At 62.2% G+C, this 27680-nt stretch overlaps 1 protein-coding gene across 4 annotated transcripts; it reads right to left on the bottom strand.

Moving 5' to 3' along the window:
- Positions 1-1673: 1673 nt before the first annotated feature.
- Positions 1674-27093, bottom strand: LOC311189209 (casein kinase II subunit alpha-like). Of its 4 annotated transcripts, none has more exons than XM_084260814.1 (13): positions 27022-27093; positions 18528-18664; positions 17681-17792; positions 17315-17416; positions 16273-16323; positions 15709-15768; positions 13002-13085; positions 11276-11386; positions 7500-7601; positions 5352-5452; positions 3559-3707; positions 2046-2135; positions 1674-1945 (listed from the first exon to the last, which is right to left on the bottom strand). In XM_084260814.1, exons 2-13 carry the CDS (start codon positions 18626-18628, stop codon positions 1839-1841), a joined length of 1170 nt encoding a protein of 389 aa, XP_084116940.1. In that variant the 5' UTR covers positions 18629-18664; positions 27022-27093; the 3' UTR covers positions 1674-1838. The 4 variants fall into 4 exon arrangements, with proteins under 4 accessions (XP_084116940.1, XP_084116939.1, XP_084116941.1 ...); XM_084260813.1 differs by having other exon boundaries at positions 26980-27027; XM_084260815.1 differs by having other exon boundaries at positions 15709-15765; positions 26980-27027.
- Between the last annotated feature and the right edge of the window lie 587 nt (positions 27094-27680).

Genomic DNA, 27680 nt, shown 5'->3' with positions numbered 1-27680 from the left:
CCCCCCCCTAAACCCTCCCTTTCCCCCCCACCTCAGTACCTGGTGAGCGTCCCCCTGAAGATGTTCCGGCTCTGGGCGTTCATGGGGATGGCAGCGCAGGTACAAACCCACCCCCCTCCCCAGCCCTCCCTATCCCACAGGAGGGGTTTTGGGGGGGGGTCTCTTCATGCTGACCCCCCCCCCAGATCCCCCTGGCCTGGCTGGTGTCCAAATTCCTGCGGGGGAACTACGGGAACGCAGCAGTTTGGATCTCCCTGATCATCGGGCAGCCGGTCGCCGTCCTCATGTACGTCCACGACTACTACGTGCTCAACTACGAGGGCAGCCCCTGAGGAGGAGGAGGAGGAGGAGGGGGGAGGGGGAGAGGGGGGGAGGAAGGAAGCGGGGGGGACCCCCAAATCCCCCCCCTCACCCACCCCCTACACATGAAGGAAGCGGCTCTTTCTGGCCCCAAAACCACCACCCCCCCCCCGCCCCACCCCGTCCCGCTGCCCCTCGGGCTGCGCCGCTGGCCCCTGATCAATGCAATAACCCCCCCCCCCCCCCCAAAATGAGGAGGGGGACCCCAAAACTGCCCCCCCCACCCTATACACACCCCCCTGACCTCTGTGCCCCCCCCCCCCCCAAATCAGGCACGTGCACAACTGTGACACCCCCCCCCCGCCCCCCCCTCCCCCCCAGCCCCTTCTCCTGCTGTGGGGGGGTTTAAAGTGTCTCTTTTTGGGGTGCCCCCCCCCCCCCCATCCTCCACCTCCCCTGGAGGGGGGGGTTGGGTGCCCCCCCCCCCCCCATCTTCCTCCCTGGGGGGTTTGGGGTGCCCCCCCCATCCTCCTCTTCCTCCCTGGGGGGTTTGGGGTGCCCCCCCCATTTCTCCTCCCGGGGGGTTTGGGGTGCTCCCCCCATCCTCTTGCTCCCTGGAGGGGTTTTGGGGTGTCCCCTACCCCCATCCTCCTCCTCTTCCTGGGGGTTTTGGGGTGCTCCCCCCATCCTCCTCCCCCTCCTCTTCTTCCCTGGGGGGGTTTGGGGTGCTCCCCCTCCTCCTCCCCCTCCTCTTCCTCCCTGGGGGGGGGTTTGGGGTGCTCCCCTCATCCTCTCCCACTCTCTTCCTCCCTGGGGGGTTTTGGGTTGCTCCCCGCATCCTCCTCCCCATCCTCTTCCTCCCTGGGGGGGGGGTTGGGGTGCCCCTCCCCTGCTCTTCCTCCCTGGGGGGGTTTTGGGGTGCCCCTCCCTCCTCTTCCTCCCTGGGGGGGGGTTTGGGGTGCCCCTCCCATCCTCTTCCTCCCTGGGGGGGTTTGGGGTGCCCCTACCCTCCTCTTCCTCCCTGGGGGGGCGGGTTAGGGTGCTCCCCATCCTCCTCCCCCTCCTCTTCCTCCCTGGGGGGGTTTTGGGGTGCCCCTCCCTGCTCTTCTCCCTGGGGGGGTTTTGGGGTGTCCCTCCCCTCCTCTTCCTCCTTGGGGGGGGTTGGGGTGCCCCCCCTCCCCCCCCCCAGAAGCTGCTGCTGCCGCCGTCCTCAGGGACGTAGAAAATAATAAATTTTATTTTTAATTTCTCATTCTTTCCCCCTGATGTCGCGACAGAGCCCCTGTCACGACAGAGCCCCCCCCTCAACCCCCCCAGTGCCCCCCAACACCCCCCAGTGCCCCCCAACCTCTCCACAGTGGGGAGATGGGGGGGGGAAGGGCTCCCGGGGGGGGGGTAATTCCTCTTGCCCAAGGGAATAGAGGTTAAATCCCCCCATCCCCCCCCCCCAATCACCCCCTTTTTGGGGTGGGGGGGGGGCCAGAAGGCGTCGAGATGAGGTCACAGCGTCGCGATGAGGTCACAGCGTCGCGGTGACGTCACGGTTGCGTCACCGGGGCCGCCACGACGGGTGATCCCAAAGCGCTGGGTGACGCCAGGCCGGGCGCCGCGGGGAGGGGCTGGGGGGGCGTCAGGGCAGCCACACCTGGGGAGGGGGGACACAGGGAGGTTTGGGGGGTGGTTGGGGGGTTTGGGGGGCTGGGGGGGTTGTTGGCGTCACCGCGACCCCGCGGTTGGGCGCTCACCCGCCATGGTGCCCGCGGAGCTGCCGGGCGCGGTGCTGGGCGGGGGTCCGGCTGCGGCGCCCGTCCTGGCTGGGTCCTTCGCTATGGGGTCTGGGGGGGGGTCAGGGGGGGTTTTAGGGGGGGGGGGTCAGGGCACTGGAACCTGTGATGGAGTCTCACGGGGCCTCTGGTGCAAGGGGGGGGCAGATACCCCACCACCCCCCTCCCCAAAATACACCCCCCTCAATCCCAGCCCCCCCAAATCTTCACCCCCCCAAGACCCCCCCCCAAAATATCCTCCCCAAAATACCTGCCCAAAATCCCCCCCCAAAATCATTCCCCCCCAAATCACCCCCCCCAAATCTTCCCTCCCAAGATCCCCCCTAAAATAGCCCCCCCAAAATACCCCCCACCAATCTACCCCCCCCAATAATCCCCCCCAAATCTTCCCCTCAATATACCCCTCCCAATGTCCCCTCCCCCAAATCACCCTCCCAATATCCCCACAGGGGATACAGGGGAGGTACAGGGGGGGGTACAGGGGGGATCTGGGGGTGGGGGGGGTCATACAGAAGTAGGGGTGGTCCATGGCGTCCCAGGGGTATGGGGGGTACGGAGGGGGTACAGGGGGGGTCTGGGGGGGGGGTCATACAGAAGTAGGGGTGGTCCATGGCGTCCCAGGGGCACAGGGGGGGTACGGGGGGTCTGGGGGGGGGGTCTGGGGGGGGTCATACAGAAGTAGGGGTGGTCCATGGCGTCCCAGGGGCACAGGGCGGGTACAGGGGGGGCACGGGGGGGGGTCCAGAGGGGGGGTCCATACAGAAGTATGGGTGGTCCATGGCGTCCCGGGGGTACAGGGGTACAGAGGGGGTACAGGGGGGGCACGGGGGGGTCTGGGGGGGGGGGCATACAGAAGTAGGGGTGGTCCATGGCATCCCGGGGGGTACAGGGGGGTACAGAGGGGGTACAGGGGGGGTACAGGGGTTCCATACAGAAGTAGGGATGGTCCATGGCGTCCCAGGGGTACAGAGGGGGTACAGGGGGGTTACAGGGGGGGTCTGGGGGGTCATACAGAAGTAGGGGTGGTCCATGGCGTCCCAGGGGTACAGGGTGGGTACGGGGGGGTCTGGGGGGGGGTCATACAGAAGTAGGGGTGGTCCATGGCGTCCCAGGGGTACAGGGTGGGTACGAGGGGGTCTGGGGGGGTTTGTACAGAAGTAGGGGTGGTCCATGGCGTCCCAGGGGTACAGAGGGGGTACAGGGGGGGTCTGGGGGGTCCGTACAGAAGTAGGGGTGGTCCATGGCGTCCCAGGGGTACAGGGGGGATACAGGGGGGTTACAGGGGGGTCTGGGGGGGGGGTCATACAGAAGTAGGGGTGGTCCATGGCGTCCCGGGGGCACAGGGGGGGTACAGGGGGGGTCTGGGGGGGGGGGTCATACAGAAGTAGGGGTGGTCCATGGTGTCCCAGGGGTACAGGGGGTACAGAGGGGGCACAGGGGGGTTACAGGGGGGGTCTGGGGGGGGGGGTCATACAGAAGTAGGGGTGGTCCATGGCGTCCCGCGCCGTGAGCCGCGCCTGGTGGTCGTAGCGCAGCAGCCGGTCCAGGAAGTCCAGCGCCTCGGCGCTCACCAGGTGCTGGTTCTCGCTGTGCACGAAGCGCTCCCACCGCTTCCGGGAGTGTCTGGGGGCAGAGGAGGGGGAGGAGGAAGAGGAGGAGGAGGAGGAGGAGGAGGAGGAGGAAGAGGACAAGGAGGAAGAGGAGGAAGATGATGACAAGGAGGAGGAAGAGGACAAAGGGGATGAGGAAGATGAGGATGAAGAGGACAAAGGGGATGAGGAAGATGAGGATGAAGAGGACAAAGAGGACAATGAAGATAAGGAGGACAAGGAAGATCAGGAGGAAGAGGAGGACGAAGAGGACAAGGAAGATGAGGACAAAGAGGATGAAGAGGATGAGGAGGAGGAAGAGGACGAGGAGGGAGAGGACAAGGATGAAGAGAGGAGGAGGAAGAGGACAAGGATGAAGAGAGGAGGAGGAAGAGGACAAAGAGGACGAGGAAGATGAGGATGAAGAGGGCAAAGAGGAAGAGGAGGAAGATGAGGACAAGGAGGATGAAGAGGGCAAAGAGGACAATGAAGATCAGGAGGAAGAGGAGGACGAAGAGAACAAGGAAGATGAGGACAAAGAGGATGAAGAGGATGATGAGGAGGAAGAGGACAAGGAGGAGGAAGAGGACAAGGATGAAGAGGATGAGGAGGATCAAGAGGGCACAGAGGAAGAGGAGGAAGATGATGACAAGGAGGAGGAAGAGGACAAAGAAAATGAGGAAGATGAGGATGAAGAGGACAAAGAGGAAGAGGAGGAAGATGAGGACAAGGGGGAGGAAGAGCATAAAGGGGATGAGGAAGATGAGGATGAAGAGGACAAAGAGGAAGAGGAGGAAGATGAGGACAAGGAGGATGAAGAGAACAAAGAGGATGAGGAAGATGAGAAGGACAAGGAAGACCAGGAGGAAGAGGAGGACGAAGAGGACAAGGAAGATGAGGACAAAGAGGATGAAGAGAATGAGGAGGATGAAGAGGACAAAGAAGACGAAGATGAAGAGGACAAAGAGGAAGAGGAGGAAGATGAGGACAAAGAGGAGGAAGAGGACAAAGAGGACGAGGAAGATGAAGAGGACAAGGAAGACCAGGAGGATGAGGAAGATGAAGAGGACAAGGAGGTCAAGGAGAACGAAGAGGACAAGGAGGATGAGGATCAAGAGGATGAAGAGGATGAGAAGGACAAAGAGGATGAGGAAGATGATAAAGAGGACGAGGACAAGGATGAGGAAGATGAGCAGGATGAGGAGGACAAAGAGGACAAGGAAGATGAGGGTGAAGAGGATGAGGAGGAGGAAGAGGACAAGGATGATGAGGAAGATGAGGACAAGGAGGATGAGGAGGACGAGGAGGATGAGAATGAAGAGGAGGATGAAGAAGATGAGGACAAGGAGAACGAAAGGGACAAGGAAGATGAGGATGATGAAGAGGATGAGGAAGATGACGATGAGGAAGACAAGCAGGGTGAAGAAGATCAGGATGATGAGGACAAAGAAGATGAGGATGAAGAGGATGAAGATGAAGAGGATGAGGATGAAGAGGATGAGGATGAAGAGGATGAGGAAGCAGCACCCCTGTGTCCCCCCCTCCCCTTCCCCACACCGCCACAGCCATGAGCAGCACGGAGCCGCCTTCACCGCCACCGCGCCAGCGAAGCGGGGGGAGGGAGGGAGGATGATGCTGGGGGGATGAAGGCCCTGGGGGGGGGAGGAAGGCCCCTCACCTGCCCAGGATGTCGTTGAAGCGGGGGTCCAGCTCGATGTTGTACTTGTCGATGTAATCGTAGAGATCCTCCGTGCCCAGCACCTTGGCGATGCGCACCAGCTGCCGGCACCGCGGCACGGGAGCGGCACCGCCGGCACGGGAGCGGCACAGGACAGGATGTGGCACCGCCGGCACGGGAGTGGCACAGCCAGGACAGGACGTGGCACAGGACAGGATGGGACAGGACATGGCATCACCAGGACAGGATGTGGCACCGCCAGCACGGGATGTGGCACAGCCAGGACGGGACGTGGCACAGGACAGGATGTGGCACCGCCGGCACGGGAGTGGCACAGCCAGGACGGGACGTGGCACAGGACAGGATGGGACAGGACATGGCATCACCAGGACAGGACATGGCACAGGACAGGATGGGATGGGACACAGCATCACCGGGACAGGATATGGCACAGCCGGGATGGGACACGGTGTGGCACCACCAGGATGGGATGTGGCACAGCCGGGACAGGATGGGATGTGGCACAGCCAGGATGGGACACGATGTGGCACCACCAGGATGGGACAGGACATGGCACCGATGGGAAGGGACATGGCACAGCCAGGACATGATGTGGCACAGCCGGGATGGGACGTGGCACAGCCAGGATGGGACATGATGTGGCACAACCAGGACAGGACATGGCACAGCCAGGATCAGAGGGGATGTGACACAGCCAGGACATGGTACAGCCACACCGGGACGGGATGTGGCACCATCGGGATGGGAGACGATGTGGCACAGCCAGGATGGGATGTGGCACAGCCAGGACATGGCACAGCCAGGATGGGACACGATGTGGCACAGCCAGGACAGGATGGGACACAGCACCACCAGGACGTGGCACAGCCAGGATGGGCCGGGATGTGGCATAGCCGGGACAGGACACAATGTGGCACAGCCAGGGTGGGATGTGGCACCACCAGGACAGGACGTGGCACAGCCAGGCCAGGCCGCCGATGGGATGGAACGTGGCACCACCAGCCAGGGCAGGACACCGATGGGATGGGACGTGGCACAGCCAGGACGTGGCACAGCCAGGGCAGGATGTGGCACCACCGGGCCGGGACAGGACGTGGCACAGCCAGGGCAGGACGCGATGGGATGGGACGTGGCACAGCCAGGACAGGACGTGGCACAGCCAGGCCAGGATGCCGATGGAATGGGACGTGGCACAGACAGGACAGGATGTGGCACAGCCAGGACAGGACACCAATGGGATGGGACATGGCACAGCCGGGATGTGGAGAGAGAGAGAGAGAGAGAGAGAGACGGGGCGGCGCTGAGCGCGGCGGCGCAGCCAGGGACGGGGGGACCCTGGTTACGCCCCCCCAGAGAGAGGCCATGCCCCACCCCCCAAAGCCGGAACCATCCAGAACCCAGAGAGCCCGGTGCTGATCCAGGCAGAGCTTCCCAGTGGGAATCAGTGCTTCCCAGTGCTTCCCAGGGCTTCCCAATGCTTCCCAGTGGGAATCAGTGCTTCCCAGTGCTTCCCAGTGGGAATCATTGCTTCCCAGGGCTTCCCAGTGCTTCCCAATGCTTCCCAGCACTTCCCAGTGCTTCCCAGAGCTTCCCTGGCCAGTGCTTCCCAATGGGAATCAGCAGTTCCCAGTGCTTCCCAGTGTTTCCCTGTACTTCCCGACGCTTCCCAATGACTCCCAGTGGTTCACAGTACTTCCCAACAGTTTCCAGTGTTTCCCAGCTGTTCCCAGTGCTTCCCAGCGCTTCCCTGGCCAGTGCTTCCTAGCAGTTCCCAGTGGCTCCCAGCCATTCCCAGTGCTTCCCAGCACTTCCCAGCTGTTCCCAGTGCTTCCCTGGCCAGTGCTTCCTAAGCAGTTCCCAGTGGCTCCCAGCCATTCCCAGTCCTTCCCAGCATTTCCCAGCACTTCCCAGTGCTTCCCAGGGCTTCCCAGTGCTTCCCAGCACTTCCCAGATGTTCCCAGTGCTTCCCAGCGCGTTCCTGGCCAGTGCTTCCCAGCAGTTCCCAGCGGCTGCCAGTACTTCCCAGCAGTTCCCAGCACTTCCCAGTGGGAACCGGTGGTTTCCCCTGTTTCCCAGTGGCTCCCAGTGGCTCCCAGTGGCTCCCAGTGGCTCCCCAGCGTGGCTCACCTGGTCGTAGTTGTCGTGGCCGTGGAAGAAGGGCTCCTTGCGGAAGATCATACTGGCCAACATGCAGCCCAGGCTCCACATGTCCAGGCTGTAGTCGTACATCTGGGGAGGGGGCACCGTGCCGGGACACCGGGACCACCGGGGAACCGCGCCGGGACCACCGGGACCACCAGGGGTAGGGGAACCGCGCTGGGACCACTGGGGGTGGGGGAACCATGCCGGGACACCGGGACCACCGGGGAACCGCACTGGGACCACTGGGACCACCAGGGGTAGGGGAACCGTGCCGGGACACCGGGACCACCGGGGAACCGCGCCAGGACCACCGGGACCACCGGGGGTGGGGGAATCGCGCCGGGTCCACCGGGGAACCATGCCAGGACCACCAGGGGTGGGGGAACCACGCCGGGACACCGGGACCACCGGGGAACCGCGCCGGGACACTGGGACCACCAGGGGTGGGGGAACCGCGCCGGGTCCACCGGGGAACCACACTGGGACCACCAGGGATAGGAGAACTGTGCTGGGACCACCGGGGAACCGTGCCGGGACCACCGGGACCACCAGGGGTAGGGGAACCGCGCCGGGACCACCAGGAAACCATGCCAGGACCACCAGGGGTGGGGGAACCACGCTGGGACACCGGGACCACCGGGGAACCGCACTGGGACCACCGGGACCACCAGGGGTAGGGGAACCGTGCCGGGACACCGGGACCACCGGGGAACCGCACTGGGACCACCGGGACCACCAGGGGTAGGGGAACCGCACCGGGTCCACCGGGGAACCATGCCAGGACCACCAGGGGTGGGGGAACCACGCCGGGACACCGGGACCACCGGGGAACCGCGCCGGGACACTGGGACCACCAGGGGTGGGGGAACCGCGCCGGGTCCACCGGGGAACCGTGCCAGGACCACCAGGGGTGGGGGAACTGTGCTGGGACCACTGGGACCACCGGGGAACCGCGCCGGGACCACCGGGACCACCGGGGGTGGGGGAACCGCGCCGGGACCACCGGGGAACCGTGCCAGGACCACCAGGGGTGGGGGAACTGTGCTGGGACCACCGGGGAACCGCGCCGGGACCACTGGGACCACCAGGGGTGAGGGAACCACGCCGGGACCACCGGGGAACCACGCCGGGACCACCAGGGATAGGGGAACTGTGCTGGGACCACCGGGAAACCGCACCAGGACCGCCGGGACCACCGGGGGTGGGGGAACTGCGCCGGGACCACTGGGGAACCGTGCCAGGACCACCAGGGGTGGGGGAACTGTGCTGGGACCACCGGGACCACCGGGGAACTGCGCCGGGACCACTAGGACCACCAGGGGTAGGGGAACCGCGCCGGGACCACCAGGGGTGGGGGAACCACGCCGGGACACCAGGACCACTGGGGAACCACGCCGGGACCACCAGGGGTAGGGGAACCGCGCCGGGACCAGCGGGGACCCGTGCCGGGACCACCGGGACCACCAGAGGTAGGGGAACTGTGCTGGGACCACCGGGGAACTGTGCCAGGATCACCAAGACTACCGGGGGTGGGGGAACCATGTCGGGACATTGGGAACACCAGGGGAGGGGGAACCACACCGGGACCACCGGGGAACCGCGCCGGGACCACCGGGACCACCAGGGGTAGGGGAACCGCGCCGGGACCACTGGGACCACCAGGGATAGGGGAACCGCGCCGGGACCACCGGGGAACCGTGCCAGGACCACCAGGACCACCGGGGGTGGGGGAACCGCGCCGGGACCACCGGGGAACCATGCCAGGACCACCAGGGGTGGGGGAACTGTGCTGGGACCACTGGGGGAGGGGGCACTGTGCCAGGACACCGGAACCACCAGGGAACCACGCTGGGACCACCAGGATCACCGGGGTGGGGGAACCACATCGGGACCACTGGGGAACCGGGCCAGGACACCGGGACCACTGGGGGTGGGGGAACCGCACCGGGACCACCGGGGAACCGTGCCAGGACCACCGGGGATAGGGGAACCACGCCAGGACACTGGGACCACCGGGGAACCATGCTGGGACCACTGGGACCACCAGGGGTAGGGGAACCGCGCCGGGACCACCGGGACCACCGGGGGTGGGGGAACCGCGCCGGGTCCACCGGGGAACTGTGCCAGGACCACCAGGGATAGGGGAACTGTGCTGGGACCACCGGGGAACCGCGCCGGGACCACTGGGACCACCAGGGGTGGGGGAACCACGCCGGGACCACCAGGGAACCACGCCGGGACCACCAGGGATAGGGGAACTGTGCTGGGACCACCGGGGAACCATGCTGGGACCACCGGGACCACCAGGGGTAGGGGAACCGCGCCGGGACCACCGGGGAACCATGCCAGGATCACTGGGACCACCAGGGGTGGGGGAACCGCACCGGGACCACCAGGGAACTGTGCCAGGGCCACCAGGACCATTGGGACCACCAGGGGTGGGGGAACCACATCGGGACCACTGGGGAACCATGCTGGGACCACCAGGACCACCGGGGGTGGGGGAACCATGTCGGGACACTGGGATCACCAGGGGTGGGGGAACCACGTTGGGACCACTGGGACCACCAGGGGTAAGGGAACCACACAGGGACTACTGGGACTACCGGGGAGGGGGAACCACACCAGGACACTGGGACCACCAGGGGTGGGGGAACCACACTGGGACTACTGGAACTACTGGGGGAGGGGGAACCACACCAGGTCACTGGGACCATCAGGGGTGGGGGCACCGTGCCAGGACACTGGGACCACCAGGGACCCACACTGGGACTACCAGGACCACCGGGACCACGGGGGGAGGGGGAACCACACCGGGACACCAAGACCACCAGGGGTGGGGGAACCGTGCTGGGACCACTGGGACCACCAGGGGTAAGGGAACCACACTGGGACTACTGGGACTACTGGGGAGGGGGAACCACACCAGGACACTGGGACCACCGGGGGTGGGGGAACCGTGCTGGGACCACTGGGACCACCAGGGGTAAGGGAACCACACTGGGACTACTGGGACTACCGGGGAGGGGGAACCACACCAGGACACTGGGACCACCAGGGGTGGGGGCACCGTGCTGGGACCACCGGGACCACCGGGGGTGGGGGAACCACACCGGGACCACTGGGACTACCAGGGAGGGGGAAACACAAGGACACTGGGACCACCAGGGGTGGGGGCACCGTGCCAGGACACTGGGACCACCAGGGACCCACGCTGGGACTACCAGGACCCCCGGGACCACGGGGGGAGGGGGAACCACACCGGGACACCAAGACCACCAAGGGTGGGGGAACCGTGCTGGGACCACTGGGACCACCAGGGGTAAGGGAACCACACTGGGACTACTGGGACTACCAGGGAGGGGGAAACACAAGGACACTGGGACCACCAGGGGTGGGGGCACCGTGCCAGGACACTGGGACCACCAGGGACCCACACTGGGACTACCAGGACCCCTGGGACCACGGGGGGGAGGGGAACCACACTGGGACACCAAGACCACCGGGGGTGGGGGAACCGTGCTGGGACAACTGGGACCACTGGGAGCACTGGGGACACCAGGGGTGGGAGAACCACGCCAGGACTGCCGGGAGCAACAGGGGTGGGTGGCACCGTGCCGGGAACACTGGGGAACCAGCCCCTTGGACAGACAGCGGTTCCGGGGGTCCCCGGGAAGGATTTGGGGGAGAGGGGGGTCAGTGTGAGGGTGGGGGTGGGGATGGTGGGTGTGCGCCACACCGCGTGCCGCGTGGTGCCGTACCTGGTAATCCACCAGGAGCTCGGGGCCCTTGAAGTACCGCGAGGCCACGCGCACGTTGTACTCCTGCCCGGGGTGGTAGAACTCTGCCAGGCCCCAGTCGATCAGGCGGAGCTACAGACGGACAGACACACGGACGACGTCGGCGAGGGACCCACCGCCGCGGGGCCGGGGTTGGGGTTCCCACCGCCGCGGCCCCTCGCGGTGCTGGGGTTGGGGTACGGGGCGGGGGGATGGTGTTCACCAGGGTTTTGGGCTGCTGGTAATGCTGAGCACTGCCTGGGCATGGTGTTAACCCTAATTAAGCCCTAATTAAGCCCTAATTACGCAGTGGAACCGCACTGGATGTGGGATAAAAGAAGATGGAGCCGGGAACGGTGCCGGGAGCTGCGACAGCGGAATCCGGCACCCGCTACGGCAGTGGGATCTGGTGCCCATGCAGCAGAGGGATCCGGTGCCAGGAGCTGTGGCAGTGGGATCTGGTGCCGTGAGCCATGGCCGTGGGATCCTGGTGCCCCACCATGGCAGTGGGATCCAGCACCGGGAGCCATGGCAGTGGGATCTGGTGCCCATGCAGCAGAGGGATCCGGTGCCAGGAGCTGTGGCAGTGGGATCTGGTGCTGGGAGCCATGGCTGCAGGATCCTGTGCCCGCCACAGCAGTGGGATCTGGTGCCATGAGCCATGGCCGTGAGATCCGGTGCCCAACATGGCAGTGGGATCCAGCACTGGGAGCCACAGCAGTGGGATCTGGTGCTGGGAGCCATGGCAGCAGGATCTGGTGCCCACCATGGCAGTGGGATCCAGCACCAGGAGCCACAGCAGTGGGATCTGGCACCAGGAGCCATGGCAGTGGGATCCAGTGCTGGGAGACATGGCAGCGGGATCTGGTGCCCACCATGGCAGTGGGATCCAGTGCCGGCAGCCATGGCAGTGGGATCTGGTGCCTGCCATGGCAGTGGGATCTGGTGCACACCACGGCAGTGGGATCTGGCACCGGGAACCACAACAGTGGGGATCTGGCACTGGGAGCTGCAGCAGTGGATGGGATCTGGCACCGGGAGCCATGGCAGTGGGATCCGGTGTTGGGAGCTACAGCAGTGGGATCCAGTGCCCACCATGGTAGTGAGGTCTGGTGCTGGGAGCTGTGGCAGTGGGATCTGGTGCCTGCCGTGGCAGTGGGATCTGGTGCCGGGAGCTGTGGCAGTGGGATCTGGTGCCTGCCGTGGCAGTGGGATCTGGTGCCAGGAGCTGTGGCAGTGGGATCTGCTGCCTGCCATGGCAGTAGGATCTGGTGCCCACCATGGCAGTGGGATCCAGTGTTGGGATGCGCAGCAGTGGGATCCAGTGCCCACCATGGTAGTGAGGTCTGGTGCCGGGAGCTGTGGCAGTGGGATCTGGTGCCTGCCGTGGCAGTGGGATCTGGTGCCAGGAGCTGTGGCAGTGTGATCTGGTGCCCGCCATGGCAGTGGGATCTGGTGCCAGGAGCTGTGGCAGTGGGATCTGCTGCCTGCCATGGCAGTGGGATCCAGTGCCGGGAGCCACAGCAGTGGATCCGGTGCCCACTGCGGCAGTGAGATCCAGCACCGGGAGCCGTGGCAGTGGGATTCCGCGCCAGGAGCCGCAGCAGCAGGTCTGGTGCCCACGGTGACCGTGGGATCCGGTGCCCACCCCAGCAGCGGGACCCGGCGCCCGCCGCGGCAGCGGGATCTGGCGCCCGCCGTGCCGTACCTTGCGGTGCTCGTGGTCGATCATGACGTTGTGCGGCTTGACGTCGCGGTGCATGACGCCCATGCTGTGGCAGTAATCCAGCGCCTGCGGGGACAGCGGGGACACGCCGGGCAGCGCCGCGGCACCGCGGAACCCGCGGGTGGTGCTGGCGCTGGTGCCGGCCCCAAGGGTTCTGCCAGTAAATCGCAGGGCAGCAAAGGAGGGAAACTGGGTCTGGTTGGGTTTGATCAGGTCTGGTTGGAGTTCATTGGGTTTGATTGGATTTGATCGGGTTTGATCAGGTCTGATAGGGTCTGATTGGGTTTGATCAGGTCTGATTGGGTTTCACTGGCTTTGATCAGGTCTGATAGGGTCTGATTGGGTTTGATCAGGTCTGATTGGGTTTGATCAGGTCCAATTGGATTTCATTGGGTTTGATCAGGTTTGATTGATTGGATTTCACTGGCTTTGATCAGGTCTGATAGGGTCTGATTGGGTTTTATCAGGTCTGATTGGATTTCATGGGCTTTGATCAGGTCTGATGGGGTCTGATTGGGTTTGATTGGGTTTGATTGGATTTCATTGGGTTTGATTGGCTTTGATTTGGTTTGATGAGATCTGATAGGGTCTGACTGGATTTGATTTGATTTCATTGGGTTTGATCAGGTCTGATTGATTGGATTTCACTGGTTTTGATCAGGTGTGATAGGGTCTGATTGGGTTTGATCAGGTCTGATTGGATTTCATTGGCTTTGATCGGGTTTGATCAGATCTGATAGGGTCTGATTGGATTTGATTGGATTTCACTGGGTTTGATCAGGTCTGATTGATTGGATTTCACTGGTTTTGATCAGGTCTGATAGGGTCTGATTGGGTTTGATCAGGTCTGATTGATTGGATTTCACTGGGTTTGATTGGATTTCATCGGGTTTGATTGGCTTTGATCAGATCTGATAGGGTCTAATCTGATTTGATTGGATTTCATTGGGTTTGGTCAGGTCTGATTGGATTTCACTGGTTTTGATCAGGTCTGATAGGGTCTGATTTGGTTTGATCAGGTCTGATTGGATTTCATTGGGTTTGATTGGCTTTGATTTGGTTTGATGAGATCTGATAGGGTCTGATCGGATTTGATTGGATTTCATTGGGTTTGATCATGTCTGATTGATTGGATTTCACTGGTTTTGATCAGGTCTGATAGGGTCTGATTGGGTTTGATCAGGTCTGATTGGATTTCATTAGGATTTGATAGGGTCTTATTGGGTTGGATCATAGGGGTCTGATCGGGTTTGATTTGACTTGGTTGTGATCGATTTCATTGGGTTTGATCACATTTGATCAGGTTTGATCGGGTCTGATCGGGTTTGATCATCAGGTCTGATCAGGTTTGATTGGATTTGGTTGGCTTTGGTTGGGTTTGATTGGATTTCATTGGGTTTGATGGGATTTGATTGGGTTTGACCAGGTCTGACTGACAGGGCCTGATCAGGTTTGATCAGATTTGATCTGGTTTCATTTGGCTTAATAGGATTTGGTTGGATTTGATCGGGTTTGGTCAGGTCTGATCAGATTTGATCCATTTCGGTCAGATTTGATTTGGTCTCATCGGGTTTGGTTGGATTTGATTTGGTTTGGTTGGGTTTGATCAGGTCTGATAGGGTCTGATTGGATTTGATCAGATTTTGATCAGGTTTGATTTGATTTGGTTTGGTTTGATTTGGTTTCATTGGGTTTGATTGGATTTGATCGGGTCTGATAAGGTTTGATCTGGTTTGATCAGATTTGATTTGGTTTTGTCAGGTCTAATTGGATTTGATAGGGTTTGATCAGGTCTGATCAAGTTTGATCCATTTTGATCGGATTTTATTGGGCTTGATCAGGTTTGGTTGGGTTTGGATCTGATTGGGTCTGATCAGATCTGACTGGATTTCATTGGGTTTGATTGGATTTGGTTGGGTTTGATTGGATTTCATCGGGTTTCATTGATTGGATTTGGTTGGGTTTGATCAGGTCTGGTTGGGTTTGATCGGATTTGATCAGTTTTGATTGATTGGATTTGGTTGGGTTTGAATTGGGTCTGACAGGGTCTGGTTGGGTTTGATCAGATTTGATTGGATTTGGTTGGGTTTGATTGGATTTCATTGGGTTTGATGAGGTCTGATAGGGTCTGGTTAGGTTGATCAGGTCCGATCGGGTCTGGCTGGGTCTGATCAGGTTCAATCTGATCAGGTCTGATCAGGTCTGGTTGGGTCTGATCGGATCTGGTTGGGTCTGATCAGGTTTGATTGGGTCTGGTCAGGTCTGATCGGGTTTGATTGGGTCTGATCAGGTTTGATCAGGTCTGGTTGGGTCTGGTTGGGTCTGATCGAGTCTGATCAGGTTCGATCGGGTCTGGTTGGGTCCAATCAGGTCTGATTGGCTCTGGTCATGTCTGATCAGGTCTGATTTGGTCTGGTTGCATCTGATCAGGTCTGATTTGGTCTGGTCACGTCTGATCAAGTCTGGTTGGGTCTGATGAGGTCCAATCGGGTCTGGTTGGGTCTGAGCAGGTCTGATTGGGTTCGATTGGGTCTGATCAGGTCTGATCAGGTCTGATTGGGTCTGGTCACGTCTGATCAGGTCTGTTTGGGTCTGATGAGGTCCAGTCGGGTCTGGTTGGGTCTGAACAGGTCTGATTGGGTTCGATTGGGTCTGATCAGGTCTGATCAGTTGGGTCTCCAGCGCTCACCTTGAGGATCTCATACATGTAGAACCGGATGTCGAAATCTGACAGCGTCTGGTACAACTGCTGCGGGACGCGGGGGAGGAGGAGTTAATGGGGGGACATGAGATCCCCCTGGCCCCTCAGAGATCCCCCCCAGACCCCTCCGAGATCCCTTGGCCCCTCCAAGATCCCCTGGCTGCTCCAAAATCCCCCAGCCCCTCTGAGATCCCACCAGCCCCTCCAGGATCCCCTGACCCCTCCAAGATTCCCCAGCTGCTCTGAAACCCCCTGGCCCCTCCAAGATCCCCTGACCCCTCTGAAATTCTCCCTGGTCCCTCCAAGATCCCCCCAGCCCCTCCAGGATCCCCTGGCCCCTCCAAGATTTCCCAGACCCCTTTGAGATCCCCCAGGCCTTCCAAGATCCCCCAGCCCCTCCCAAGCTGTCCCTTTCCGCAGCCATCCCCATCCCATGCCTATCCCCATCCCATCCTATCCACATCCACATCCCCATTCCCATTTCCATCCCCATCCCGAGCTCCTGGTGAGGCTCTGGTGGCACCAGCACCGGCACCAGTGCTGCTCCCTCACCTTGAAATCCGTGTTGTTGACGTGCTCGAAGACCAGGGCGGGGGTGCGGGACTGGGAACACCGGGAGGGAAAGGGGGTGGTTACCCCAGGGAGAAGCTGGGGGGCCCTGGGGGTCCCACCTGAATCACACTGGGGGGGGGAAGGACATGGAAAAACCTCCCCCCATGGAGAATCTCCCCACACACCGGCTCTGGGATCAGTTCTGGAGCTCAGAGAGAAGCTCCAGCTGCATCCCGGAGCTGATCCCTCACCCCGGTGGGAATTGGATCATCCCAATCCGTGTCCTCATCCAGGATCAGTTCTGGAGTTCAGAGAGAAGCTCCATCCACATCCTGGAGCTGATCCCTCGCCCCAGAGGGAGTTGGATCACCCCAATCCTCATCCTCACCACGGGGAAGCTCCAGCCACATCCTGGAGCTGATCCCTCGCCCCAGAGGGAGTTGGATCACCCCAATCCTCATCCTCACCACGGGATCAGTTCTGGAGCTCAGAGAGAAGCTCCAGTTGCATCCCAGAGCCGATCCCTCATCCCAGAGGGAATGGGATCACCCCAATCCTCATCCAGGATTGGTTCCAGAGCTCAGAGAGAAGCTCCATCCACATCCTGGAGCTGATCCCTTGCCTGGATCACCCCAATCCTCATCCTCACCACAGGATCAGTTCTGGAGCTCAGAAAGAAGCTCCAGCCACATCCTGGAGCTGATCCCTCGCCCCAGAGGGAGTTGGATCACCCCAATCCTCATCCTCACCACGGGATCAGTTCTGGAGCTCAGAGAGAAGCTCCAGTTGCATCCCAGATCCGATCCCTCAACCCAGAGGGAAAGGGATCACCCCAATCCTCATCTGGGATTGGTTCCGGAGCTCAGAGAGAAGCTCCAGCCACATCCCAGAGCTAATCCCTTGCCCTGATGGGAGTTGGAGCATCCCAATCCTCATCATCCCCATGGGATTGGTTCTGGAGCTCAGAGAGGAGCTCTGGCTGCATCCCCGAGCTGATCTCTCACCCCAGAGGGAACCAGATCACCCCAATCCTCATGCTCACCACAGGATCCTTCACGATGTCCGACAGGTTGATGATGTTGGGACCTCCCCGGAGGTTTTCCAGGATTTTTATCTCCCGTTTGATTTTCTTCTTCTTCACAGGCTGAGGACAGGGGAGAGTGGAGCCAGGATTCACCCACCTCTCCAGCGCTCCGAGCCCGGCACCGGGATCCCAAGGGTTGGGAAGAGCAAGATCCCTTCCTCCCCTATCCCAGAGCCATGAGGGGTGGGATCTGAGCCTGGAATTCCACCAAGGGTGATCCCAGGAGGGGGAAAAACCCACCCCCCACCCCCAAAGCAAAGCAAATTCCCTGGAAAAGCCCCAGGGATTCCATGGGGATGAGGAAGAGGAGGGAAGGACACGGACCTTGAGGATCTTGACCACCACCTTCTCGTTGTTGGTGATGTTGATGGCTTCAAAGACCTCGCTGTACTTGCCGCGGCCGAGCTTCCGCACCAGCTGGAAGTCGTCCTGGTTCCTGGCCGGGAAGAGGAAGAGGAAGAGGAAGAGGAAGAGGAAGAGGAAGAGGAAGAGGAGGAAGAGGATGTGATCCGGCTGTCGCTTTCCAGGGGGTTCTTTTCCCATGGGAAGGTTGGGAGGGGGGAAGAATGGGGTGGGGGTTGGGGGGGATGGTGGTGAGGGGGATGGTGCCGTGGAGGGTGGTGGGAATTGAGTGTGGAGGGTGGGAGGGAGCTGCTGGCTGGGAGATTTCCAGCTGGAGATGGAGACGGGATCTTGGGGGGATGTCCCATCCCCATCCCAACCCCATCCCCATCCCCATTCCCATTCCCATCCCCATCCCCATTCCCATTCCCATTCCCATTCCCCATCCCCATTCCCATCCCCAATCCCATCCCCATTCCCCATCCCCACCCTCATCCCATCCTCTCCCCATCCCCATTCCATCCCATCCCATCACATCCCATCCCCACCCCCACCCCCATCCCATTCCCACCCCATGCCCATTCCCATTCCCATCCCATCCCCATCCCCAATCCCCTTCCCCAATCCCCATTCCCAATCCCATCCCCATTCCCCATCCCCACCCTCATCCCATCCTCTCCCCATCCCCATTCCATCTGATCCCATCCTCACCCCCATCCGCACCCCATGCCCATCCCATCTCCATCTCATCCCCATCCCCATTCCTATCCCATCTCCTCCCCATGTCCATCCCAATCCCCATCCCATCCCATCCCAAATCCCACCGTACCCCCACTCCACCACATGTGCCTCATAGTCCCAGTACTCCCGGGGTCTCTGGGTGTTGACGTCGGCGTAGACCCTGGCGCGACTCGGCACCGGCCCCGACATGCTCCCGCCGCGGCCGGGCACCGCGCCGCGATCACCCTGGAAACGGCAACAGGCGGCGGGTGGTGATGGGGGGATCGGGGTGAGTGGGGACGGTGTCACCTCCCTACACCCCAAATCTGCTCCGGGACCCACCCACCCACCATCCTGGTGATGCCGTATGTGAGCCATGGATCCCAGTGAGTCCATATGTGAGCCATGGATCCCAGTGAGTCCATACGTGAGCCACGGATCCCAGTGAGTCCATACGTGAGCCACGGATCCCAGTGAGTCCACAGATGACCCCACAGATCCTGGTGAGTCCATACATGACCCCGGGGATCCCGGTGAGACCATATGTGATCCGCTGATCCTGGTGAGTCCATACATGACCCCACGGATCCCAGTGAGTCCACAGATGACCCCACAGATCCTGGTGAGTCCATACATGACCCCACGGATCCCGGTGAGACCGTATGTGATCCATTGATCCTGGTGACTCTGCACATGACCCACAGATCCTGTGACTCCGTACGTGACCCCACGGATCCTGGTGACTCCATATGTGAGCCACAGATCCCAGTGACTCTGTATGTGAGCCACAGATCCCAGTGAGTCCGTACGTGACCCCGTGGATCCCGGTGACTCCATACGTGACCCTGTGGATCCTGGTGACTCTGCATGTGAGCCACAGATCCCGGTGACTCCATACGTGACCCCGTGGATCCCGGTGACTCTGTATGTGAGCCACAGATCCCAGTGAGTCCGTAGGTGACCCCGTGGATCCCGGTGACTCCATACGTGACCCCACGGATCCCGGTGACTCCGTATGTGAGCCACAGATCCCGGTGACTCCGTACGTGACCCCGTGGATCCCGGTGACTCCATATGTGAGCCACAGATCCCGGTGACTCCATACGTGACCCCACGGATCCAGGTGACTCCGTATGTGAGCCACAGATCCCAGTGAGTCCGTAGGTGAGCCCACAGATCCCAGTGACTCCATACATGAGCCACGGATCCCAATGAGTCTGTACGTGAACCAATGGATCCTGGTGAGACTGTACGTGATCCACTGATCCCGGTGATTCCATACATGAGCCACAGATCCTGGTGAGACTGTAGGTGAGCCACGGTTCCCAGTGAGTCTGTACGTGAGCCCAGGAATCCTGGTGACTCCATATGTGATCCATTGATCCTGGTGACACTGTACATGAGCCACAGATCCTGGTGAGACCGTAGGTGAGCCACGGTTCCCAGTGAGTCCGTACGTGAGCCCAGGAATCCTGGTGACTCCATATGTGATCCATTGATCCTGGTGACACTGTACATGAGCCACAGATCCTGGTGAGTCCATATGTGACCTCACGGATCCCGGTAGCTCCATACACGAGCCACACATCCCGGTGAGACCATACGTGAGCCACGGATCCCAGTGAGTCTGTACGTGAACCAATGGATCCTGATGAGACCGTAGGTGACCCCATGGATCCCAGTGAGACTGTATGTGATCCATTGATCCTGGTGACTCCATACATGAGCCATGGATACTGGTGAGTCTGTACTTGATTCATGGATCCCAGTGACTCTGTACGTGAGCCCATGAATCCTGGTGAGGCCGTAGGTGATCCACAGATCCTGGTGAGGCCGTACAGGAGCCCAGGGATCTTGGTGAGACCGTACATGATCCATGGATCCCAGTGACTCTGTATGTGATCCACCAATCCCTGTTAGTCTGTACATGAGCCCACGGATCCCGGAGAGACCATATGTGACCCACAGATCCTGGTGACTCCGTACATGAGCCACAGATCCCAGTGAGACCATATGTGATCCATAGATCCCAGTGAGACCGTATGTGAGCCACGGATCCCGGTGAGACCATATGTGATCCACTGATCCCAATGAGACCATATGTGAGCCCATGGATCCCAGTGATTCTATACGTGAGGCCACGGATCCTGGTGAGACCATACGTGAGCCCACAGATCCCAGTGAGTCTGTATGTGATCCACTGATCTTGGTGAGACCGTACGTGAGCCTCAGATCCCAGTGACTCTGTACGTGACCCCATGGATCCCAGTGACTCCATACATGAGCCCACGGATCCTGGTGAGTCCATACGTGAGCCACGGATCCCAGGGAGACCTTAGGGGACCCCACGGATCCTGGTGACTCCATACGTGAGCTGATGGATCCCGGTGACTCCGTATGTGATCCACCAATCTCAGTGAGTCCATACGTGACCCCACGGATCCCAGTGACTGCACGTGACCCCACGGATCCCGGTGAGACCATACGTGAGCCATGGATCCCAGTGAGTCCATACTTGATCCATGGATCCCAGTGACTCTGTACGTGAGCCACAGATCCCAGTGAGACCATATGTGATCCACTGATCCCGGTGAGACCATACGTGAGCGACGGACCCCAGTGAGTCCATAGGTGACCTCATGGATCCTGGTGACTCCATAGGTGAACTGACGGATCCCGGTGACTCCATAGGTGAGCCACTGATCCCGGTGAGACCGTCGGTGAGCCAATGGATCCCTCGGTCAGCTCCGAACCTGCCGCGTTCCTCCTCGGTGGTGTCTGCTCTCCACATCCCGGTGTTTTTCCGGTCTCTTCCCACCCATCCCAGTTCCCTCAGCCACCGTGGTGGCTTCTGGGGCTCCGGTGAACGCCCCGAGCCTTCATGGCACGAGGATTCCACGAGGAAGCCACCAGAGCACGCGGATACTGGTGTGTCCTGATCCAAAACAAGGGGAGGGAAGGGGAAACCCAGTCCAGCTCCGTGTGTTATCTGGTTATCCGGCACTTTCCAGGAAAGATGCTGCTCAACACTCTGGCTCTGGCTCCTTTCCCAGCGCCCAGCTCCTTTCCCAGCTCCCGGCTCCTTTCCGAGCTCCCAGCTCCTTTCCGAGCTCCCAGCTCCTTTCCCGGCTCCTGGCTCCTTTCCCGGCTCCCAGCTCTGGCTCCTGGCTCTGGCTCCTGGCTCCTTTCCCAGCTCCCGAATCCTTTCCCAGGTCCTGTCTCCTTTCCCGGCTCCCAGCTCCAGCTCCTTTCCCAGCTCCTTTCCCAGCTCCCATCTCTGGCTCCTTTCCCAGCTCCCAGCTCTGGCTCCTGGCTCTGGCTCCTGGCTCCTTTCCCAGCTCCCGAATCCTTTCCCAGGTCCTGTCTCCTTTCCCGGCTCCCAGCTCCAGCTCCTTTCCCAGCTCCCATCTCCAGCTCCTTTCCCAGCTCTGGCTCATTTCCCGGCTCCGGCTCCTTTCATGGCTCCGGATCCTTCATGGCTCCGTATCCCTTCAGGCTCTGGCTCCTTTCCCAGCTCCCAGTTCCTTTTCTGGCTCTGGCTCCTTTTCCAGCTCCCAGTTCCTTTCCCAGCTCCAGCTCCTTTTCCAGCTCCAGCTCCTTTCTGGGCTCCTTTCCCAGTTCTAGCTCCTTTCCTGATTCCTTTCCCAGCTCCTGGCTCCTTTCCTGGCTTCCGGTTCCTTTCCCAGCTCCAGCTCCTTTCCTGACTCCTTTCCCAGCTCCTGGCTCCTTTCCTGCCTTCCGGCTCCTTTCCCAGCTCCAGCTCCTTTCTGGGATGCTTTCCCAGCTTCAGCTCCTTTCCCAGTTCTACCTCCTTTCCCGACTCCTTTCCCGACTCCTTTCCCAGCTCCTAGCTCCTTTCCCAGCTCCACACTGAGACGCTGGGGAATCCCCTGCCCCACGGAAACAGGATGGCTGAGCTGCGGTGTCTGTGGATCCGGGGCTGATCCCAGAACATCCCGCTTCTCCACCTCACAGAGGGAACTCTGAGCCGTTAAAAAAAGGTGGGAAACAGCCACAGATTTGGGATTATTTTGGGATAAATTGGATCTGGCACCAGGAAGAGTTGGGCTCCCCATGGATGCAGCTCCGGCACCAGTCTGGTCAGACCAGGATGCAGCTCCAGGCAAAGTTTGGTTCCACCAGGATGCAGCTCCAGGAAGTTTGGCTCCACTGGGATGTGGCTCTGGCACCAGCTTGGTTAGATCAGGATGTGGCTCCAGGCACAGTTTGGTTCCACCGGGATGTGGCTCTGGGTGTGGTTTGATTCCACTGGGATGTGGTTCTGGCACCAGCTTGGTTGGAATGGGATGGGGCTCTGGCACCAGTTTGGCTCCACCAGGATTTGGCTCCAGGAAGTTTGACTCCATGGGGATGCAGCTCCAGCACCAGTTTGGTTCGACATGGATGAGGCAGGCTCTGGCACCAGTTTGGCACCACCAGGATGTTTGGTTGGACCAGGATGGGGCTCCAGTGCCAGTTTGGTTCCATCAGGATCTGGCTCCAGGATGAGTTGGGCTCCCCAGGATGCAGCTCCAGGTGAAGTTTGGTTGGACCAGGATGTACATCCCGGAGCAGTTTGGCTCCACCAGGATGTGGCTCCAGCACCAGCTTAGTCAGACCAGGATGTGGCTCCGGCACCAGTTTGATTGGACTGGGATGTGGCTCTGGCACCAGCTTGGTCAGACTGGGATGGGGCTCTGGCACCAGTTTGGCTCCACTGGGATGCAGCTCCAGCACCAGTCTGGCTGGACTGGGATGCAGCTCTAGGTGCAGTTTGGTTCCACTGGGATGGGGCTCCAGCACCAGTTTGGCTCCACAGGGATGTGGCTCCGGCACCAGCTTGGTTGGACCGGGATGGGGCTCTGGCACCAGTTTGGCTCCGCCAGGATGCAGATCTGGCGCCAGCTTGGTCGGACCAGGAGGCGGCTCTGGCACCGGTTTGGCCCCACCAGGATGCGGCTCCAGCACCAGTTTGGCTCCACTGGGATGCGGCTCCAGCACCAGTTTGGCTCCACTGGGATGCAGCTCTGGCACCAGTTTGGCTCCACCGGGATGCGGCTCTAGCACCAGTTTGGCCCCACCAGGATGCGTCTCTGGCACCAGTTTCGCTCCACCAGGATGCGGCTCCGGCACCAGTTTGGCTCCACCAGGATGTGGCTCTAGCACCAGTCTGGTTCCACCGGGATGCGGCTCCAGCACCAGTTTGGCCCCACCAGGATGCGGCTCTGGCACCAGTTTGGCTCCACCGGGATGTGGCTCCTGCACCAGTTTGGCCCCAACAGGATGCGTCTCTGGCACCGGTTTGGCTCCACCAGGATGCGGCTCTGGCACCGGTTTGGCCTCACCAGGATGCGGCTCTGGCACCAGTTTGGCTCCACCAGGATGTGGCTCCGGCACCAGTTTGGCCCCACCAGGATGCGGCTCCAGCACCAGTTTGGCCCCACCAGGATGTGGATCCAGCACCAGTTTGATTGGACTGGGATGTGGCTCTGGGCACGGTTTGGTCAGACTGGGCTGGGGCTCTGGCACCCATTTGGTTCCACTGGGATTTGGCTCCAGGAGGAGTTCAGCTCCATTGGGATGCAGCTCCAGCACCAGCTTGGTTGAACTGGGATGGGGCTCCGGCACCAGTTTGGCTCCACTGGGATGCAGCTCCAGCACCAGTCTGGCTGGACTGGGATGCAGCTCTAGCTGCAGTTTGGTTCCACTGGGATGGGGCTCCAGCACCAGTTTGGCCCCACCAGGATGCAGATCTGGCACCAGTTTGGCTCCACCAGGATGTGGCTCCGGCACCAGTTTGGCCCCACCAGGATGTGTCTCCAGCACCAGTTTGACCCCACCAGGATGCGACTCCAGCACCAGTTTGGCTCCACTGGGATGCGGCTCTGGCACCAGTTTGGCTGGACTGGGATGCGGCTCTGGCACCAGTTTGGCCCCACCAGGATGCGGCTCTGGCACCAGTTTGGCTGGACTGGGATGCGGCTCTGGCACCAGTTTGACCCCACCAGGATGTGGCTCTGGCACCAGTTTGGCCTCACCAGGATGCGGCTCTGGCACCAGTTTGGCCTCACCAGGATGCGGCTCTGGCACCAGTTTGGCCTCACCAGGATGTGGCTCCGGCACCAGTTTGACCCCACCAGGATGCGGCTCTGGCACCAGTTTGGCATCCCATGGCCCCCCCACCATGAGGGGAAGTTTGGGGGGGGTGGGGGGAGAGCCCCTCTGACCCCCCCATTCCCCCCAACCTCACCCCCCCAGCCTCCCCCCCAGCCACATGCTCAGGACCCCCCCCCCAAAATTACCCCCCCACTCGTACCCACCCCCCTCTAACCCCCCTCAGACCCCACCCCCCACACCCCCCTCCGACCCCCTGCCCCCCTACCATCCCTTCCCTACTATAGCCCCCCCACCCCCCCCTAACCTCCCTTAGACCCCCCCAACCCCTCTAGCCCCCCCCACTTTGACACCCCCCAATCCCTTCAGACCTCCCCCACGCCCCCAGCCCCCCTCTAACACCCCTCAGGACCCCCCCATCCCCTCTAACCCCCCCACGCCCCCAGCCCCCCTCTAACACCCCTCAGGAACCCCCAACCCCTCTAACCCCCCTTAGATGCCCCACCCCCTTTAGCCCCCCCACTTTGACCCCCCCCAATCCCTTCAGACCCCCCACACCCCTCTAACACCCCCCACGCCCCCAGCCCCCCTCTAACACCCCTCAGGACCCCCCCACCCCCTCTAACCCCCCTTAGACCTCCTGACCCCCTCTAACCCCCCCCACTTTGACCCCCATCCCCCAGCCCCCTTCTAACCTCCCTCAGACCCCCCCACCCCTCTAACCCCCCCCCCCACCCCCAGCCCCCCTCTAACACCCCTCAGGACCCCCCCACCCCCTCTAACCCCCCTTAGACCTCCTGACCCCCTCTAACCCCCCCCCCCCCTTTGACCCCCACCCCCCAGCCCCCTTCTAACCTCCCTCAGACCCCCCCACCCCTCTAACCCCCCCCACGCCCCCAGCCCCCCTCTAACACCCCTCAGGACCCCCCCACCCCCTCTAACCCCCCTTAGACCTCCCCACCCCCTCTAAACCCCCCCACTTTGACCCCCACCCCCCATCACCCCTCTAACCCCCCTCAGACCCCCTCCAACCCCACCACTCACCCCCATCCCCCTCAACTGCCCCCCAGCCCCTTTAACCCCTCCTTCCCCCCCCCCAACTCCCCCCACTCCCTCTCTACCCCCTCAGTCCCCCCACCCCCTCTAAGCCCCCTCCCCCCCAACCTCCCTCTCCCCCCTCACCCCCCCTCTATCCCCCTCTCTACCCCCTCAGCCCCCCCGCCCCCTCTAAGCCCCCTCCCCCCCCCAACCTGCCTCTCCCCCCTCAGCTCCCCCACCCATCACCCCCCATCCCCCTCTCTCCCCTCAGCCCCCCACCCCCTCTAAGCCCCCTCCCCCTCCTCTCTAACCCCCCCTCTCCCCCTCAGCCCCCTCTACCCCCCACCCCCTCTCTAACCCCCCCTCAGTCCCCCTGCCCCCCCAAGCCCCCCCCCAGCTCCTCACCCCCCCTCACACCCTCTCTAACCCCCCCCCACCCCACTCAGCCCCTTTAAACCCACTCCCCCCACACTCCCCTACCCCCTCTAACCCCCCCCACAGCCCCCCACCCCTTCTAAGGCTCCTCCCCCCTCTACACCCCTCACCCCCCTCTCTACCCCCCCCAAACCCCCACACCCCCCCTACGCCCCCCCTCCCCCCTCAGCCCCCCCTAAGCCCCCTCTAACCCTTCAGCCCCCCCCACCCCCTCTCTACCCCCCTCACCCAGCTCAGTCCCCCTGCCCCCTCCCCCCTATACCCCCCACCCCCTTTCTAGCCCCCACCCCCCTCAGCCCCCCTGCCTCCTCTAAGCCCCCTCCCCCCCACCCCCTCCTCACCCCCTCTCTATACCCCCCCACCCCGCTCAGCCCCCCCGCCCCCCACCCCCCCAACCCCCCCCAGCAACCCCACCCCTCACCCCCACCTCCCCCTTCTCTAACTACCCCCCATCACCCTCCTCCCCCTCTAACACCCCCCCAGCCCCTCACCCCCCCTACCCCCTCTCTAACCCCTCATCCCCTCGCCCCCACCCCCTCCCCCTACTCTAACTACCCCCCCCACTCCCCTCCTCCCCCCTCACCCCCCCCGCCCCTCACCCCCCCTCACCCTCACCCCCTCCCCCCACTCTAACTACCCCCCTCCTCCCCCTCTAACCCCCCCCAGCCCCCCCGCCGCCCCCCACCTCCTCTCCCCCTACTCTAACTACCCCCCCACCCCCCTCCTCCCTCTCTAACCCCCCCAGCCCCTCCCCCTCTGACCCCCCCCAGCCCCCCCTCACCCCCCTCTCCCCCCGCCCCTCTCCCCCCCTCCTCCCGCTCTGACCCCCCCCAGCCCCCAGCCCCCCCTCACCCCCCTCTCCCCCCGCCCCCCCTCACCCCCCCTCCCTCTCTAACCCCCCCAGCCCGTCACCCTCTCTCCCCCCCAGCCCCCCCCCTCCCCCCGCCCCTCTCCCCCCGCCGCCCCCCACTCACCGGCGGGGCCGGGCCGGGCCGGGCCGCGGGGCCGGGGCCTACCTGGCGGCGCGGGGCGGGGCGGGGCGGGGCGGGGCGGGGCGGCCTCGCCCCTTGCCCGGGGGATAAGATGGCGGCGGCGCGGCCCGGCCACAGCCCGTCAGAGCCGGCCAGGCCCGGCCAGGCCCCGGCCAGGCCCCGGCCCCCTCCCGGTACCGGCCCCGGTACCGGCACCGGCCCGGCCCGGCTCGGTCCGCCCGGCCGACAGGGGGCGCCGCAGCGCCCGGCCAGCGCCGCGCTCCCGCCTCGGCCCCGCACTGCGCATGCGCAACAGGCTGGGGGGGGGGCGGGGGAGACCAGTGGGCCCAGTATGGGACCAGTATGGGACCAGTGAGCCCAGTATGGGACCAGTGAGCCCAGTATGGAACCAGTAACCCCAGTATGGCACCAGTGACCCCAGTATGGGACCAGTGAGCCCAGTATGGGACCAGTATGGGAGCAGTGACCCCAGTATGGGACCAGTATGGCACCAGTGAGCCCAGTATGGGACCTGTAACCCCAGTATGGGACCAGTGACCCCAGTATGGGACCAGTATGGCACCAGTGAGCCCAGTATGGGACCAGTAACCCCAGTATGGGACCAGTGACCCCAGTATGGGACCAGTATGGGAGCAGTGAGCCCAGTATGGGACCAGTATGGCACCAGTGAGCCCAGTATGGGA

This window comes from Gallinula chloropus, assembly GCF_964237585.1.
Source record: "Gallinula chloropus genome assembly, chromosome: 2".
NCBI classification, from domain to species: domain Eukaryota; kingdom Metazoa; phylum Chordata; class Aves; order Gruiformes; family Rallidae; genus Gallinula; species Gallinula chloropus.
Note: the sequence above shows the minus strand (reverse complement) of the source record. Positions and strands in the feature narration are given on the sequence as shown.